The sequence below is a fragment of the Salmo salar genome, chromosome 19 (assembly GCF_965601325.2).
Source record: "Salmo salar chromosome 19, fSalSal1, whole genome shotgun sequence".
In the NCBI taxonomy this organism is placed as follows: Eukaryota; Metazoa; Chordata; class Actinopteri; order Salmoniformes; family Salmonidae; genus Salmo; species Salmo salar.
Window position 1 is genome coordinate 60,237,903 of NC_138309.1, and position 16,672 is coordinate 60,254,574.

The 16,672-nt window shown below is 40.3% G+C and overlaps 1 protein-coding gene across 1 annotated transcript; it reads right to left on the reverse strand.

Moving 5' to 3' along the window:
• Positions 1–14,876, reverse strand: LOC106579241 (uncharacterized). Its single transcript, XM_014158961.3, has 7 exons — positions 14,772–14,876; positions 11,055–11,093; positions 10,437–10,658; positions 9,842–10,123; positions 2,485–2,979; positions 2,069–2,185; positions 1–1,917 (listed from the first exon to the last, which is right to left on the reverse strand). Exons 1-7 carry the CDS (start codon positions 14,803–14,805, stop codon positions 1,463–1,465), a joined length of 1,644 nt encoding a protein of 547 aa, XP_014014436.3. The 5' UTR covers positions 14,806–14,876; the 3' UTR covers positions 1–1,462.
• Positions 14,877–16,672: the final 1,796 nt, after the last annotated feature.

Sequence of the window (16,672 nt, forward strand, 5' to 3'; positions counted from 1 at the left end):
TTGATTATGCTAATACTTTATTTCAGCAAACTAATTTATCATAATGATGTATTACCAATGTTACACTACCACCCACTGTAAATTACATAAATATACAGTTTGGAGTATTGCATTTAGATATCTCAGATACTGTGCAACTAAAGCATAATATGTTGTATACATTCTATAAACATTACAGACTCGGTTTAATTCGTAACCCAAAAAAGAGAAACTGCTTAATTAATGAACAGTGCATCTTTGCCTTAAAGCTCAAATGTATACACCAAAACATATACAAAGTTTTGTGTAAAACTTTCAATGTTACAGTTGATATCTGTCTAAAAGAAATCCTTAAAATGTCAAAAATTACAAAGAAAAGTAAGTATTGAAATCCCTCCTTTTAAACATTTCACACATTACAGTGATAAAAGCATTATCCTACACACTAGCATAGTACCCCCCCCCTGCAAGGTAGGGGTCCCACAACCAAAAAATAAACAATTATTACATTTTTGGGGGGGTTGGGGACCCTCCGAAGGTTGGGCCTCCCAGATAGCATATGTACACGTCATAAGACATGAATTATTATTATTATTTGTATTTTTTTTTACCCCTATTTTTTTTCTACTCAATTTCGTGATATCCAATTAGTAGTTACAGTCTTGTCCCATCGATGCAACTCCCGTACGGACTCGGGAAAGGCGATGGTCGAGAGCTATGCGTCCTCCGAAACACGACCCTGCCAAGCCGCACTGCTTCTTGACACACTGCTTGTTTAACCTGGAAGCCAGTCGCACCAATGTGTCAGAGGAAACACCGCACAACTGCCAATCATCATCAGCGTGCATGCGCCCGGCCCGCCACAAGGAGTAGATAGAGCGTGATGGGACAAGGACATCCCGGGCGGCCAAACCCTCCCTTAACCCGGACGACGCTGGGCCAATTGTGCGCCGCCTCTTTGGTCTCCCGGTCGCGGCCAGCTGCAACACAGCCTGGGATCGAACCTGGCTCTGTAGTGATGCCTCAAGTACTGCGATGCACTCGGGAGGAATTATTTATTTTTATTACAGGAAATTAGCTTGAAAACTACAAACTGTTCTCTCAGACTCATGGCAAAATGTGTAGAATAGCAGGAAATTAGCTCTAAAACAGCAAACCTTTCTTTCAGCCTAATGGCAAATGGGTCAAATAGCATGAGCTTAGCTATAAAACTGCCTTGCTTGGACCTTGCAGGGGGCCCTGAAAAACTGCGCTACGCCACTGATCCTACACCCCACCTTTCCTCTTGTCATTACAGGACTTCCTATTGTCTCAGATCTAGGCCTACTTTCCTCCTCTCCCCCTTCTGCTCCCAGAGATCGGTATACCCCTCTTTAGCCTTCTCCAATGCTTCAAACTCTCCATCTCACTCTTTGCCTCCTTCTGCCCCCAAAGCATCGAACAAATCCTCAGTTCCCCCCCATCTTTGGACTTTTTCAACGCTTCATACCCCCCCATCTCCCCCATCCCCACCTTTCGCCCCCTTTTCCCCCAAGGTGTGGTACAGATCCCCAGTTCCCCCATCTTGGGACTTTTTCAACGCTTCATACCCCCCATCTCCCCCATCCCCACCTTTCCCCCCCTTTTCCCCCAAGGTGTGGTACAGATCCCCAGTTCCCCCATCTTGGGACTTTTTCAACGCTTCATACCCCCCATCCCCACCTTTCGCCGCCCCTTCCTCCAAGGTGTGGTACTCCTCCTCCTTTCCTTCCGCTTTCTTCAGCGCTTCGTACGCTCCCTCTGTTTTCTCTCCTCCTGCTGCTTCTGCTGGAGTTGTGTTCAGGGTGTCGTACTCTCCCTCTCTCTTGGTACCATGTTTTTTGTGGAGCTCCTCGTACCCCCCATCTCCTCCATCCTGAGACTTCACTGTCATCAGGGGCATATCTTGGTAAATGGCCTCTAGCAGACAAACACAGAAAATACATTTTAAATGAAGAACTTTTGAATGGTAAACAATTGATGTCATGTAAAAGACTTACGTGTCATTTAAACAAACATGTATGTGTGTGCACACAAAAACACACACTGAGGGTATCAGTTGTAGGCTTACCTTCACCAGTCCTCCTCTTGCAATACATGAATATGGCTCCTATGACCAGCACAGCCCCCAAGATGATCACCCCAATGGTGATCAGTAGCACATTTATCTCTGGAGTGTCGACGTCATCTGTCATTATGAGTAAAGCAGAAAGATGATCAATGTTAGGTTTGTCCAATTCTAAAGGTTTATTAACTTTGTTAACTTTTGCTGACAAGTATATCACAAAATAAAAAACCCATCATAGGCCTACTACACTGTATGATGCTCTCTCTTCAAAGTTGGCTTAAGCAGAGTTGGCTTGAGCAACTAACTTTTATGTGAATATTTCAAACTTCTATCAGGCATGTCCTTCAACAAGAATTTACTCTCATATATTCACGCTAAAATAATATATGTTCAGGTTCTCTCATTTGTTTGGAACTCACAATAATGGATATTGCTTAGTGCAGACCTCCCGTTTTTCCACACTGCTCTGCATGCGTAACTACCAGCCGACATGACATCTGTGTAGCTTTTGTGGGTGCCTTTAGATAGCCACTGATGATCGGGCTGTTTGTAGTACCAGTGATAGAAGGCGCCATTGGGGCAGCTGGAGCATGAGCAGGACAGGCCGGCGGACTCAGAGAGAACTGCCTTCATAGGGGGTGCTGAAACAATCAGTTCTTGTTGAGTTGAGTTGACTGTGTTTGGCTTTCCTTTGTCGCTTCGCGTATAGGTGGCTTGACAGCTATATTTCCCCTGGTCGGACTCGGTCACATTGTCGATGACGTAAGAAGAACTGGAACTGTCTTTTATTGTCTGTTTATCCTTGTAGAATATAGTGCGGCTAATTCGGTCGGTCCCCAACACAACACACCTCAGATTCAGTTTCTCCCCCAAAAGAGCAGGCCCAGGCAATATCATCATCAGTACGATCCGGTCTGGAGGACAGATAGAAACAGGGAAGGTGGAAGAGAGGAAAAGAAAAAAAGGGCATAGTTGCAAAGTGAGAAGGGAGGGATCAGATAAAATAGGGTTATCATTTGATGCAGACATACTGTATAGTAGCAAAGAAATTGGCTCAGGAACCCAAGGTAGGTAACTGGGTGAGTACTTTTCCCAGGTTCGAGAGTAAGCAGAAGACACATTTCACATATTTATTGAAGATTTGTGGTTGGATATGGTAAAGGTTTGTGTGTGGTTCTGCAACAAAGGAGAGGCATCATGAGCATGTTGCATAGCATAAAAGGTCAAGGTGATTAGGATAAACCTATTAAACCAATACATCTCAAAACGCTGTGACTTAACTAGAATATACTGTACAAGAAATATAGGAAACAAACCTACTCTTCACTTGGACGCACACAACTGGAAAGAAACTGAGGAATGGCTTGACTGGATTTAAATACAAACTAGAAAAGTACTTTTCCTGAAGAAAATGTAGTTTATAGTTTATAAAGATGTTAAAGAATTAGAAATAATTAGGATCGCCTGAAGATGTGAAAGCTGGTTTGGTGTCTAGCTTGAATGGTTCAAAAGTTACTGTTTAGTGAGTTATTTTATGCAAATGTATATCGTTATAATTTCTAACGATTTTAAATAATTTGAAGTTAGGATAGCCTAAACATGAGAACGTTGGTTTGGTGTCTTTAGCTTGAACGGTTCAAGAGTTACTGTTGGTGAGTTATTTTATGCAGATAAAGCCTATAGCTTTATTGGCAAAGGAGCAGGACCATTTTGATTAACTAACTTTGTATTTCTATGGGTCTCATTCAATCCCATGTTCATTTACGCAAAGTTTAAATGCTTATAGTTTAACAGTATAAATAGCATAAAAAATCTAAATGCAAGCAATCTAAGTTGGGTCAGTCTGTTTTGGTTTAGTTATTAGTAGGGGGGGTTATTTAGTCTAGCAAGGTATGTCTGTGTTTGTGCGTGATTATTTTCGTCAGGTTGTACGTCTGGGGAACAGGTGTTTTTTCTCCCTTCTGCCTGTGGGTTTTGTGGCAGTGTGTTTTGGGTTGCGTCCCTACGCTGTGTTCGGGCTGTTTATGGGTATTTGTTTAACCTTGCCCTGCCCTACCTGTTTTTTTGGCAAGCGTGGATTATTTAAAAAAACAGTGTTCACGGACTTGTGTCTCCTGCGCCTGACTTCAACCCTCCTGCTTCCTTGAGCATTCTGACACTATGGCCCTTTTTTGCCATTGAAATACATTGGTAGCTAATTTAAATATTGTTGTAGTACAAAAAAATGCTAGCAAAAATATTTTCTCAAGTAATTTAAGTTGGAGCAGTCTGCATATTTGGAAGTTGGTTTCGTGTTAATGGCTTAAATCGTTTAAGCCTAAAGCAAGCCAAATAATTGTGGTGCGCATGCTAAATTGTGAAGAATTTATTGATAGGATAGCCTGAACATGTGAAAGTGTGTTTGGTGCCTATAGCTTGAATTAAAAATGGAAATATCACATTTTCATAAGTATTCAGACCATTTACTCAGTACTTTGTTGAAGCACCTTTGGCAGCGTTTACAGCCTCTAGTCTTCTTGGGTATGACGCTACATGCTTGGCACACCTGTATTTGGGGAGTTTCTCCTATTCTTCTCTGCAGATCCTCTCAAGCTCTGACAGGTTGGATGGGGAGTGTTGCTGCACAGCTATTTTCAGGTCTCCCCAGAGATGTTTGATTGGGTTGAAGTCCGGGCTCTGGTTGGGCCACTCATGGACATTCAAAGACTTGTCCCGAAGCCACTCCTGTGTTGTCTTGGCTGTGTACTCAGGGTCGTTGTCCTGTTGAAAGGTGAACCTTTGCCCCATTCTGAGTTCAATCTTGGTTTCATCAGACCAGAGAATCTTGTTTCTCATGGTCTGAGAGTCCTTTAGGTGCTTTTTGGCAAACTCCAAGCGGGCTGTCATGTGCCTTTTACTGAGGAGTGGCTTCCGTCGGGCCACTCTACCATAAAGGCCTGATTGGTGGAGTGATGCAGATGGTTGTCCTTCTGGAAGGTTCTCCCATCTCCACAGAGGAACTCTGGAGCTCTGTCAGAGTGACCGTTAGGTTCTTGGTTACCTCCTTGACCAAGGCCCTTCTCCCCCAATTGCTCAGTTTGGCCGGGCGGCCAGCTCTAGGAAGAGTCTTGGTGGTTCCAAACTTCTTCCATTTAAGAAAGATGGAGACCACTGTGTTCTTGGGGACCTTCAATGCTGCAGAAATGTTTTGGTACCCTTCCCCAGATCTGTTCCTCGACACAATCCTGTCTCTGAGCTTTACGGACAATTCCTTCGACCTCATGGCTTGAGTTTTTTTTTTGTTTTGTTTTTTTTCCCTGACATGCACTGTGGGACCTTATATAGACAGGTGTGTCTTTCTAAATCATGTCCAATCAATTGAATTTACCACAGGTGGACTGCAATCAAGTTGTACAAACATCTCAAAGATGATCAATGGAAACAGTATCCACCTGAGCTCAATTTCAAGTCTCCTAGCAACGGGTCTGAATGCTAATGTAAATAAGGTATTTCTGTTTTTTTTTATACATTTGAAAAATATTCTAAAAACCTGTTTTGCTTTGTCATTATGGGGTATTGTGTGTAGATTGATGAGGAAATGTTTGTAATTAATCCATTTTAGAATAAGGCTGTAACGTAACAAAATGTGGAAAAAGTCAAAGCCTGAATACTTTCTGAATGCACTGTACATGTAGGCTAAAGTCCATAAAAAGGAAGAGATCATTGATCAGACAGAACCCTTAGTCCCACTGAATCTCCATGTTCACAGTCATTATTTGACCATCTGTCCACAAATTGATCTAGCTTTAATCTTAATCTAAATGTTATTTTTTCCATGATGTATACTCTTCTTATAATTGAGATCCACTCCTCATCTGTTGGGAGGTTCTTTCTGGAGCCATCGTAATGTAATAGTTTTCTTAGCTGCAATGAAAAATATTTGTAACAAATAATATTTGTTTCTTTCTAACACAATGTCCGACTTGGATCCAGGAATGGCTAACATTGGATCTCTGGGCATTTGAAAACCAAACACCTTATCAATCATATTGAAAACTGACACCGAAAAGCTGTTGAATTTTTGACATTTCCAAAAAATATGTACATGGGTAGCCACCTCCATGAATTTGCATTGGTAACTTTATGAGCTTCAGAGAATATATCTAACCATGTCTCATCACTTATACAGTATCTTGATGAAGTTCACCTTCACACATCTGTCTAAGAATAAATGTGTTATCTTGTTTCATAGTTGATTAAGCCCTGTATAGGTTAATTGTTGGTTTCTCAGTGTATTGATTCTACTGAACTCTGGCAAAATGGCCTGAGGGGGTGCCTTGTAACCTTATCCGGTTAGGGTGTTTGGATAGAGGGCTTATATATATTATATATATATATATATTATATATATATATATCTCTGAAGAAGTCTGACCTTGGTAGAGGATATTCAACTCAGAGCTCAGTTTTTCTAATGATTTTAGAGTACCCTTTTCAAATAATTGATTGACATATTGAAGTTTCAAGTGTGCTCAGTTTCTAAAACCTCTGTCTAATCATAGTGGCTTAAACCCCTTCATACTGTATGTACAATGGATGATAAAAATAAGATTCCTGTAGGACGGTTGAAAGCTCGTTGCACCTCTTTCCATGATTTATACAGTGTCGTGAAAAAGTATTTGCCCCCTTTTCTCTATTTTTGCATATTATATACTGAATGTTATCAGATCTTCAAGCGACACCTGATATTAAATAAAGGGAACCTGAGTTAACAAAAAATGTATACTTATTGAATTAACAAAGTTATGCAACACCCAATTCCACTGTGTGAAAAAGTAATTGCCCCCTTACACTCAATAACTGGTTGTGCCACCTTTAGCTGCAATGACTGCAACCAAATTGTAAATGAGAACTTGTTCTCAACTGGGGGAAATTATACTACCACAGAAAAGGGTTCTTACTGTGGAATGCAGTGTTTGGTTTTCGCCAGGCATAATGGGACCAATGTCATCCAAAAATTCAAGTTTGCCAAAAAGCACCTAGAAGCACCTAGATGATCATCAAGACTCTTGGAAGAATGTTCTATGAACAGATGATTCAAAAGTATAGCTTTTTGGATGACATGAGTCCCATTATGCCTGGTGAAAACCAAACACTGCATTCCACAGTAAGAACCCTTTTCTGTGGTAGTATAATTTCCCCCAAAATGTTTTTTATAGATTTTTTGTCTTTGTTGTTCTGACCCCACTTGCCCGCAAGTCGTTGTGAAATTCTCATCTATGTTTCAGAACCAAAAACGTAGGTGTCTTGATTGTTGATCAATGGCACACATATCCAGATTAGTGTCCAGAAAGAACTTGTTTTATTTCCTCCAGAACAATAGCTGGCAATGAGCACTGCAGACAGGCTGCCTTCCAAAGTGAATGCGTGATGCAACCACCACTACATGTAGTCCTTATGATTTTGGACTCCAGAGAAGTGACATGATATATCCCTATTTGATATTGGCTGCTAACATGAATGACTTTCAGCTCCAAATTGTGCCCGCATGTTCACGTGTGCACACATGCATGTGTATGCAGGGGAGGTCACAAGTTTTGTACCACTCCTTTTTGGGTGTCACGGGTAAAAAAGTTTGCAAACCACTGGAATACATGATAGTGGCAGCAAATATAGTAATGGTAAGCTACAGTATTTCTTACAATCTTCTATTTTGACTGGAATTGTGTTGGTCATTGTTAATAAGTGTAGCATTTTCCAGTTTAAAATAGTTTACCCAAAACACTTTACTCATCAGATTGTGCTGATTTCCCTTCCTATTCTTGTAATAATTGCTCAACAAGTCTGTGACCATGGTTGCAGAAACATTTTTTTTGGTTCTCTTTTTTAGCTTGAGCACATGCCACACAAAAGGTCTTTGCATTGGACTTATTGCTTAAGTATAGGACTACTTTAACAAATATACATTTTGTCTTTAATTATTGTTAAATTGATGCAACTTAATGTCTACTTCATGGCTTGGCAGCAGCTCATAATAAATACAAATACTGTCGACCATGTTTTGCATGCCCAGCTGTCAAAAACAAACGTTGGCAACAAGTGGCTGCTCTAGTAAGTAATTTGCTATTAGACTATTTCTTGCTTTTGTTTTAATTCATGGCTTGGTCTTCTCATGACAATTGGCTTGTGCCTCCTGGTGAATTCTTCGCAGTCGGGTTTTATCCATTTTTTTTATTTAACTAGACAAGTCAGTTATAGAGACTTTTGGCATTGTGCTGGAGTCAAAAGCATCTTGGGGGACTTTCACACCAAATTTGTTTTGCAGTGGTTTTTCCGAACTCATTTCCCCCAATGATGTATATATTCACTAGATAACAGACTAGCCTCCATCTTGGCACTCCCCCACCATGTAAAAAATATTTTGTAAAAATGCATTTATTCATGTCTACATTTATTTTTGCCACGTTTATTCTACAGACTCGTTAATGTATATGTTTTAATTATATTATGTGAGCTAAACATTTTTTTTAAATGCTAAAGTATGAAAACATTTTCCTTAAAGTAGGTTCCAAGTTTTTTATAAAGTACTAATGTTACTGTCCCCACTACAACAACAAAATACTTAAATATGTGTAATTGTTTCCTTGAAACATTGAATTGAAATGCTGTAAAATTCCAATCATTCCTGGAGGACTGCTTCTTCTTCTGAGGAGGAGTGCCAATATGGCCGGCCGTTAGCTTCAAAGCCTCTCATTGGCCAACACATATTTCAGCATTGCAGGGTTTATGTACATAATTGGTTTCCCCCCTAAGTTCTCTTTGTTTGGACTGGTGTGAACAACACACCGTGTTTGGCTCAAAAAGGGTGATCTAGGTCCGATTCTATTCGTACGGTGGTGCAGTTCGCTGCAGATGAGAACGCAGTCTGGACCAAACACAGGAAAATTACCAGGAGCGCGCAGTATTATTTGTTGTTTGAATGCAATCATTCTTCGACTTCCGACTTCAGTGCATTCAAGATAACTTGCAACCCCGGAAAACAACGAGCCCCGACTGGGAAAAATCTTTTGAATGGTCATCCAACTCGGAATTCCAAATCTACAATTACGGCACTTTTCTAGAGACTTTCCGACCTGAAGATAAATGACATCATAATTTGACCTAGTTTTTGTTGTTTATTTCCCAGTTGTCTTGAAAGCACCAATAGGCTACAGAATATAGCCTACTTACTTTCCAGTTAGAGCAGCTATTGCGCTGTTTGCTACCGCATGTTGTTGAAGACCAAAGCCCAATTTTTTTGGGGGGACACAAGTGCTGCTTTTTGATAATCATAGATTAATTTAACATGAGAATTTTTCTCCAATAAACAATGAACTCAACAAACAATAGACTTGCATGACACCGTGGTTTTAGGCATTTTAGTTCGTTTGACATTTGGCAATGTGAAACGAAGCTGAACAAATGTAAATAAATACAATGTAACAAATAATCGAACTCTGATTGGAACTATAGCTAAGGACTAGGTGTGAAAACGCCCTTGCGTCAAAGCTAGGCCTAGGCTACAACACATGTACTTGAAACTCGGAGGTGTGACACAGAGCGTACTGTAACCATTAACACTTTGACATTGAGGCTTTAATTCTTCCTAATCGTGGTATGAGCACGTGACACAATATTTTAGTCCTGGGTTTCTGGGATTGAGATGATCAATTGCCAAAACATGAATTCGAGAGTTCATATTTATCCCATAATTCCTTTGAAATGATGGAAACATTACAGCCACCAATGGTTGTTTTACCTGAGGTCTTGATGGTGAGGGGGGTGCTCCTCAGGTTAGTCTCGTCACTACACCAGTAGATGGCGATGTTGTCTTTCAGTTTGTAGGGTTGAAAGGTCAACACTTGGTTGGTGGTCAGACTTTTCTTGAGTTTTATTCTATGTACTTTCCCACCCTTGTACACCCAACAGCACCATCCAAACAGACTCTTCTCCTCCACCAGCAGCTCCAGGACTACTGAGCCATCTATGTTGATGACTGGCTCCCCTGACTTGAGTGACAGAGTGGCAGGTGGAAGGTACTCTGTGATGCAGTCCAGAGTAGGTTGTAGTGGAGTGGAAGGTTCAAAAGTAAAGCAAGGGGAGAGGTTGAGAATACAAACGGCATGTATATGACACATGCATTTTGAACACAGCAATAGTTGTATAAAAAAAAGTGTAATAATTGGCCAAATGTCTGTACAACCCAGAAATATACTATTATATCAAACTATTTTGCCATATCTGTTAATTTATGAATTCTCTGCTTAATTTAAACTACCCACATTTTATGCCACTGAGCTGAAATGATATATCCATGAGGCTTAGGCATTCGGGAGTTGGCATGGTATATTTACCTAGAACTGTGATGATGAAGTTGTCACTCTTCTGTCCGTTGTTCTCACACTGATATGAGCCGGAGTTCTTAGCGGAGACAGCCCCTATGCTCCATGTCTTGTTGGCTTGATTTTGATCCTCAGTCGTGTTGAAGAACCATTTTACCTTACCTGTGCTGTTGTCACAACTCAGAATAATTGTATCCCCAGAGTAGACTTGCTTGAATGTGGGGGCCATGGAAACTGAAAAGAGATACAGAGGAGAGAACCGTTTGATGCAAATAGGAATTCTCACAATATTATGCTTGTCACTGCTGGCTACTGTAAATCGGAGTGACAGTGAATTGGCCAACTGCAGTCTCAGAGGTTAGGTTTATGCTGCCACCTAGAGGTAGATTACAGGCAGCAGCGTTTGAGACATGTACTTGAAAGTGATATGTAAGTTGCTATAATGGCTAACGCCTTTATCTCACTATCTGATATATTGTGCAAAATAGTGGGCGGAAGCATACAAAGGCGGGGGGGTTTGGGGTGGAGGGGGGGCGGCGGAGTAGGTAGGAGGGCGTGTATGGTTTCTGGCTTCAAGTGAAAAATACATATCTTTGGTTGTGTGTAGGGTTGTAAACGCTGTGTACTTACCCTGGGGTTTGAGCTGACTCTTGACCACAACAGAAAACACTGTAAAAAAAAAGAAAATACAATTGTTTTTACATAATTCTGTACGCACTTCCCCTTCTCTCTACGCTGTGGTAGCGTTTCATCCGTATCCAGGTGTTAAACTGGGCCGGGTGCCTGCGACCTATGATCCAAATGAATGATAGGCGGAACTGAGACCCCACTAGCTGCCTTTGGTTATGCACATTTTGAAATATCGAATGAAAAATATTTTCCACAATTAATTTTCCTGAGCCAACAACACGAATAAGCAACATCAAAGTCAGATAACCCCAGTAGAATACTTTGGTCAGCTTGTCGTGTTCTATGTGAGAAAATACTATTCCTCTCAAGGCACTTTCAAATTGCGGGTGCCGCACAGGGAGAGAATGCATGCCCCGTCATTGTATACCATTCTTAATGCAGTAGTGGGAAAACACACCTTTTGAAAGCAGTTTTGATGGCCACTGTTAAAAGAGGGTATCACAGAGCTTTCTTTTGTTACTTATTAATAATTTCCAAAAGATTAGGGAACTGCACCATTTTAGAACCTGAGTTTTTAGCAGGGGCATGGTTTATGCTAGTTAGTCCTCGCCAATGGCGCCAACGGTGTTGAATGCATAGGGGGAGACCGGGGTTAAATGTAACACGGGTCAGCTGTAACCGGTAGGCCTACATTATATTCATAGTACATGATCCTTGGCTGAGTGACATTGGAATGTTTTTTGGGGACATTCAAGTCATCAGTATGTTGCTAATTAGCAACAAGCTAAAGTTTAGAGTTTGTGATTGCAATGGGGTAAAAGCAGATGGAAAACTCTCAGCCAATGTATTTATTGCCACTATCCTGCATCAGTTAGGCTACAGAAGGTGATAATGCTTATTGATAAATAACACCTGCCTGATAATATGGACCAATAAATTATTGGGTTTATTTCTGGAGGGGGAAATTATATTTTAGATCATTTTATTTTTTTAAAGTCACCAGAACTGACCTTCTTACTTTGTAATGAACATTTTGTTGCTTTACAAAGTGGGGGCTGTGCTAGGGATTTAATTGTGATTTATTTAACTTCTCTACACAAAATACTTACTAATGTGTACAGTACCAGGCAAATGTTTGGACACACCTACTCATTCCAGGGTTTTACTTTATTTTTACTATTTTCTACATTGTAGAATAATAGTGAAGACATCAAAATATGAAAACATTTTCTTAACAAATCACATAATGGGTCGCATGGACTCACACTGTGTGCAATAATAGGGGTTAACATGACTTCTGAATGACTTCCCCATCTCTGTACCCCACACACTCAATTATCTTTAAGGTCACTCAGTGGAGTACAGACTTTCAAGCACATATTCTACCAATAAGACCAAGGAGTTTTTCCAATGCCTCGAGAAGAAGGGCACCGATTGGTAGATGGGTATATCCCTTTGAGCATGGTAAAGTTATTTGTTCGGTTTCGGGTGGTATATCAATACACCTATTCACTAGAAAGAAACAGGCGTCCTTCCTAACTCAGTTGCTGGAGAGGATTTTGTTGAGGCCAATGTTAATTTTAAAACAGTTACGGAGTTGAATGGCTGTGATTAGAGATCTGAGGATGGTGATTAAAAAATAAAATACTAAATAAATCCAAGGGGGTAAATGCTTATGATGGGCACTGTAAATGTATTTGGCAAATAAAGGTGATAATGATTCTAATAAATATTGTAGCGCTTGTTATAGTTTAATTTATCTTATAGCTACCCATATTATTGATGCACCCTTCTTTATCCTTTTGTATATCCATTATCATATCTTATTCAACAGATTTATAAATTGATAATGTTCTATCTTATAGAGTTTGGAAAATATCCGTCTTGTACTAAAATGTGCAACTGTGGACACATGCAGCGTGATATAATGTTTCTTGTCCAAACGGCAGCCTACCTTTTTTAAATGGAATGAGAAATTCAGGGCCTAGAAATTAATACTAAATGTAGAATCAACTCCAGAAGTAATTACGAGGTCATTTTGAAGATCAATTTTAAAGGCACTTTATAGAGTGGAAGCGGGAGATATGAGTCCTTTCATCATTGGTGTAAGTAATTTATCTTCCCTCTGCTAGTGATACGCGGATTCACTCATAAGCCGCGGTCCCCGTGGTTATATCCATGGGGAGGGTTAAGGGTAATTAAATCTTGTGTGGATGACGAGCGGGTAGGGTCGGGCGGGTTGAATTAAGAGAAAACAATGCATAAAAAAATCCATAAATGTATAATTCTTGTGCAATTAATATCTATATGCAACATTGAGTGTTTTCTTTCATTTGTATCTGCCTTTAGTGCATAAACCTAAACTTTACGGCCTAACTGCGTGCGTCAAATACACGCCAATTGACTAAATGCTTTTGGGAACTTGGGCAGAAAAAGTTAACGTCGATCCACTGAGGCAAAAAAGACAATGTCGGAGTTTAATTCAATAAGAGAAAAGCTGTGAAATGTAGAGTTGAAAATTAATAGAAGGGAGGGCTGTAACAGTAGCCGAATGTTTGGGAAAGATGTGATGATTATGAGGCGCTATACGAATTCGAGTCAAAAGATGTGGACTTCAAATATGCCCTGTCAAGAGAACTGTATTGTTCAGATGGGTTAAATGGAATAGTAACTGAAGTTTAATGTGTTTCCATTGCATTTTCAACTCTATGGATGTTTTTTCCACTAAAACTGTTGCGATAAAAAGCATACATGCGCAATCTGGTTTTGGCGCATGCTCTATAGACAACAGTTAGCTGACAGCGGACAGGGGAGGTTGAACGATGGGATATGAATAAAATAAAAATCCTTTAAAAAAAATTACCAGCCAAAAACCGATCATCATATCAACAGCATCATTCACATGATAGCCTACCCTCGATATTTATTGAACATTTGCATGAAGCTCATCACCATGCACATAATCACCATAAGTTATGAAGTTATGAAATAAGTAACTTATTCCATCTGCCTATAAACTCTGCGTGCTTTTCCATGTCGTAGTAGGCTACAACATCATCGTGTGATTCCAAGCTTACTGCTTCATGATGGTTTTTCTATCAATCATCATGTCACCAGAATAATACCCTAATAAACTGCATGCTTTCCTGAGTAGTAGTGGTAGGACCACGCAACATATCCTCCGTCACTCCAAGTTTACTTTGATATGATGGTTATTGTATCAATATTTGTGCGTTAAGGCTTTTCCACCACCAATATTCGCATAATACATTTTACAGACCCAAACTGATCCAATACCGAGAAAATTGCCTGTCATAACTGTTTTTTATGCATTAGGTCATTCATCTGAATTAAATGGTTGGATGGAAACCTTGTTACTGACTCATATCCATTTTGCATCTAAATTAGTTATTTTCTCAAAAACCGCAAAAAACACCCTTAAATGCCTTTGAATAGGCGACTGTCATTCACCCTCTGTCATTTAAAGTTATCATTATTTAATATTTACATTTGATCATAATACTGAATTCAACCCAAGGAATCTACAAATCCACAGGAAAAAGTGCACGCAGTTCACAATTTCAGTTATATAGTATATATTTAGTCATAATATAATTTTTTTTTTGGTCATAATATAACAGAAAAACAATTGTATGCAGAGTTAAACAGAGCAGAAGACTGGTAGCACCATTAATTGGTGGAGATGGGGGGGCTTACCTGCCAATATCAGGAAAAGGTATGTCATACCCATCTCTGTTCACTATGCCTACTCAAGATCCGCACATCAGACAAATGACTGGGTGACTAACAATGAGAGGTAAGTGAATGGAGAATACATATGGGGGCTGCGCTACAGACACAATGTTGAGGAAGTTGAGACTTGGAAGACATCCAAAATATTTTGGTCTTGGGTTATTTTAGTAGAACCCTCCAGTACATACTTCTCCATGCTGACTTTCTTGTTTGTTCCACAGTATTTTCATGACTCTCTTAAAGCAGGGGTTCCCAAACTTTTTCACTCGGGGCCCCCCTTCCAGCATTGGGGAACATCCCGCGCCCCCCTGCGCCACTTCTATTTCTAGGGACACGAGCATTGTTCATGACACACTGTTCACACCCCTCTTGTTGGCGGAGAGAACATTTTGCAGTCTTAGACCTAATTTCCTGCTATTATACACATTTTGCTGTGTCTTATATGTGTTCATGTGATATTTCAGTGACTCAAACATTACAACAAAATCAATGGGCTGAAAAACAAATAGCTAAAAAAACATTAGCTGACGTGAACTGGTTGATCTGGACATTTGAGTTATAAATAGCTCTAAGGTCTGCAATCACTGACATGACAAGAGAAACTGCTGATGCACTACACAATTAATTATATACACTTTGAAATTAATTATTTACACCCATTGATTATTGAAGATTATATACTGTGTGGTTTGAGCCCTGAATGCTGATTGGCTGACAGCCGTGGTATATCAGACCGTATAACACAGGTATAATAAAACATTTATTTTTACTGCTCTAATTACGTTGGTAGCCAGTTTATAATAGCAATTAGGCACCTCGGGGGTTTGTGGTATATGGCCAATATACTATGGCTAAGGGCTGTGTTCAGGCACTCCACGATGCGTGTTGCCTAAAAATAGCCCTTAGCCGTGGTATATTGGCCATATACCACCCCTCCTTGTGCCTTATCGCTTAAATGTAACGTATAAATGCCTCATGAACTTAATTCAACTGTCATACCCCACCAGAACCCAAAATATAAGCTTGTTCTACTTCAATGTTTGTAAACAACATAAATGTAAACAAACGCTGTATGGACTCGAACCGTGGTTAAAACTATTATTTTGATATCATGGATGGTCAGTCCTTGCATCCAGAGCTCTGGCTATGAATTTGAGACTGGTTACATTTCTTTAGCCCTATCCCTTAGCTTTTCACCAAAACAGTGTTGGGGAGCCCACGCTTTTCTCTTTCAAATAATAGTTTCAGTATCTCACATATGGCACGTGCCCAACCCGGGGAGAGAACCACATGAAGCTCCAGTCACAAGTGTGGCGACTAGTGGGTAACCCCACTTTTTATCAGGCGCCCCGGTCCTTCCATCTGACAATGCATTTCCACATAACATGGGGGCGATGAAATAATGGCGCCCATTCATTTTCAATGGAGGGAAGTGAAGTGGGCGGGGGGACTGTTGGACGACGCCCATTACTGGCTTGCTTCTCTCATTTAGTACGCCTAATGTTCATTCATTTTTGTCGGCTAAGCTGACCGGTTACACCGCAAGGTAATACGGTCAAAGAGGAGGCAAGGTGTTGCAAGAACACAGAGCACTGTAATTTCAGTAAGGAAGGCAATCCTTCTTCATTCCACCCTTGGTGAGTGTGAGTCCTCAGCCAGTTCCAAATGGAGAACTGGCACAAATGAGCAGTTCATCCCTGGGTACTGAGCACAGTGGGTATACAGGCTTCAGTTTGCTATGAAGCAACCAAAGGGTTTTTTATGTTTCACTAACGGCGACTCAGCTCGGATAGAAGAGGACTTTATCTCCTCTCTACTAACCAAAGGGGCAATCAGAATAGTACTATGAGGAAAGAGCCTACAAG

Excerpts from the sequence above, each read along its gene's own strand:
- LOC106579241 (XM_014158961.3), bottom strand. The coding sequence starts at position 14,805 with ATGGGTATGACATACCTTTTCCTGATATTGGCAG. Across the intron at positions 11,094-14,771 it reads CCTTTTCCTGATATTGGCAG|TGTTTTCTGTTGTGGTCAAG; the intron begins GTAAGCCCCCCC and ends TTTTTTTTACAG. Across the intron at positions 10,659-11,054 it reads GAGTCAGCTCAAACCCCAGG|TTTCCATGGCCCCCACATTC; the intron begins GTAAGTACACAG and ends ATCTCTTTTCAG.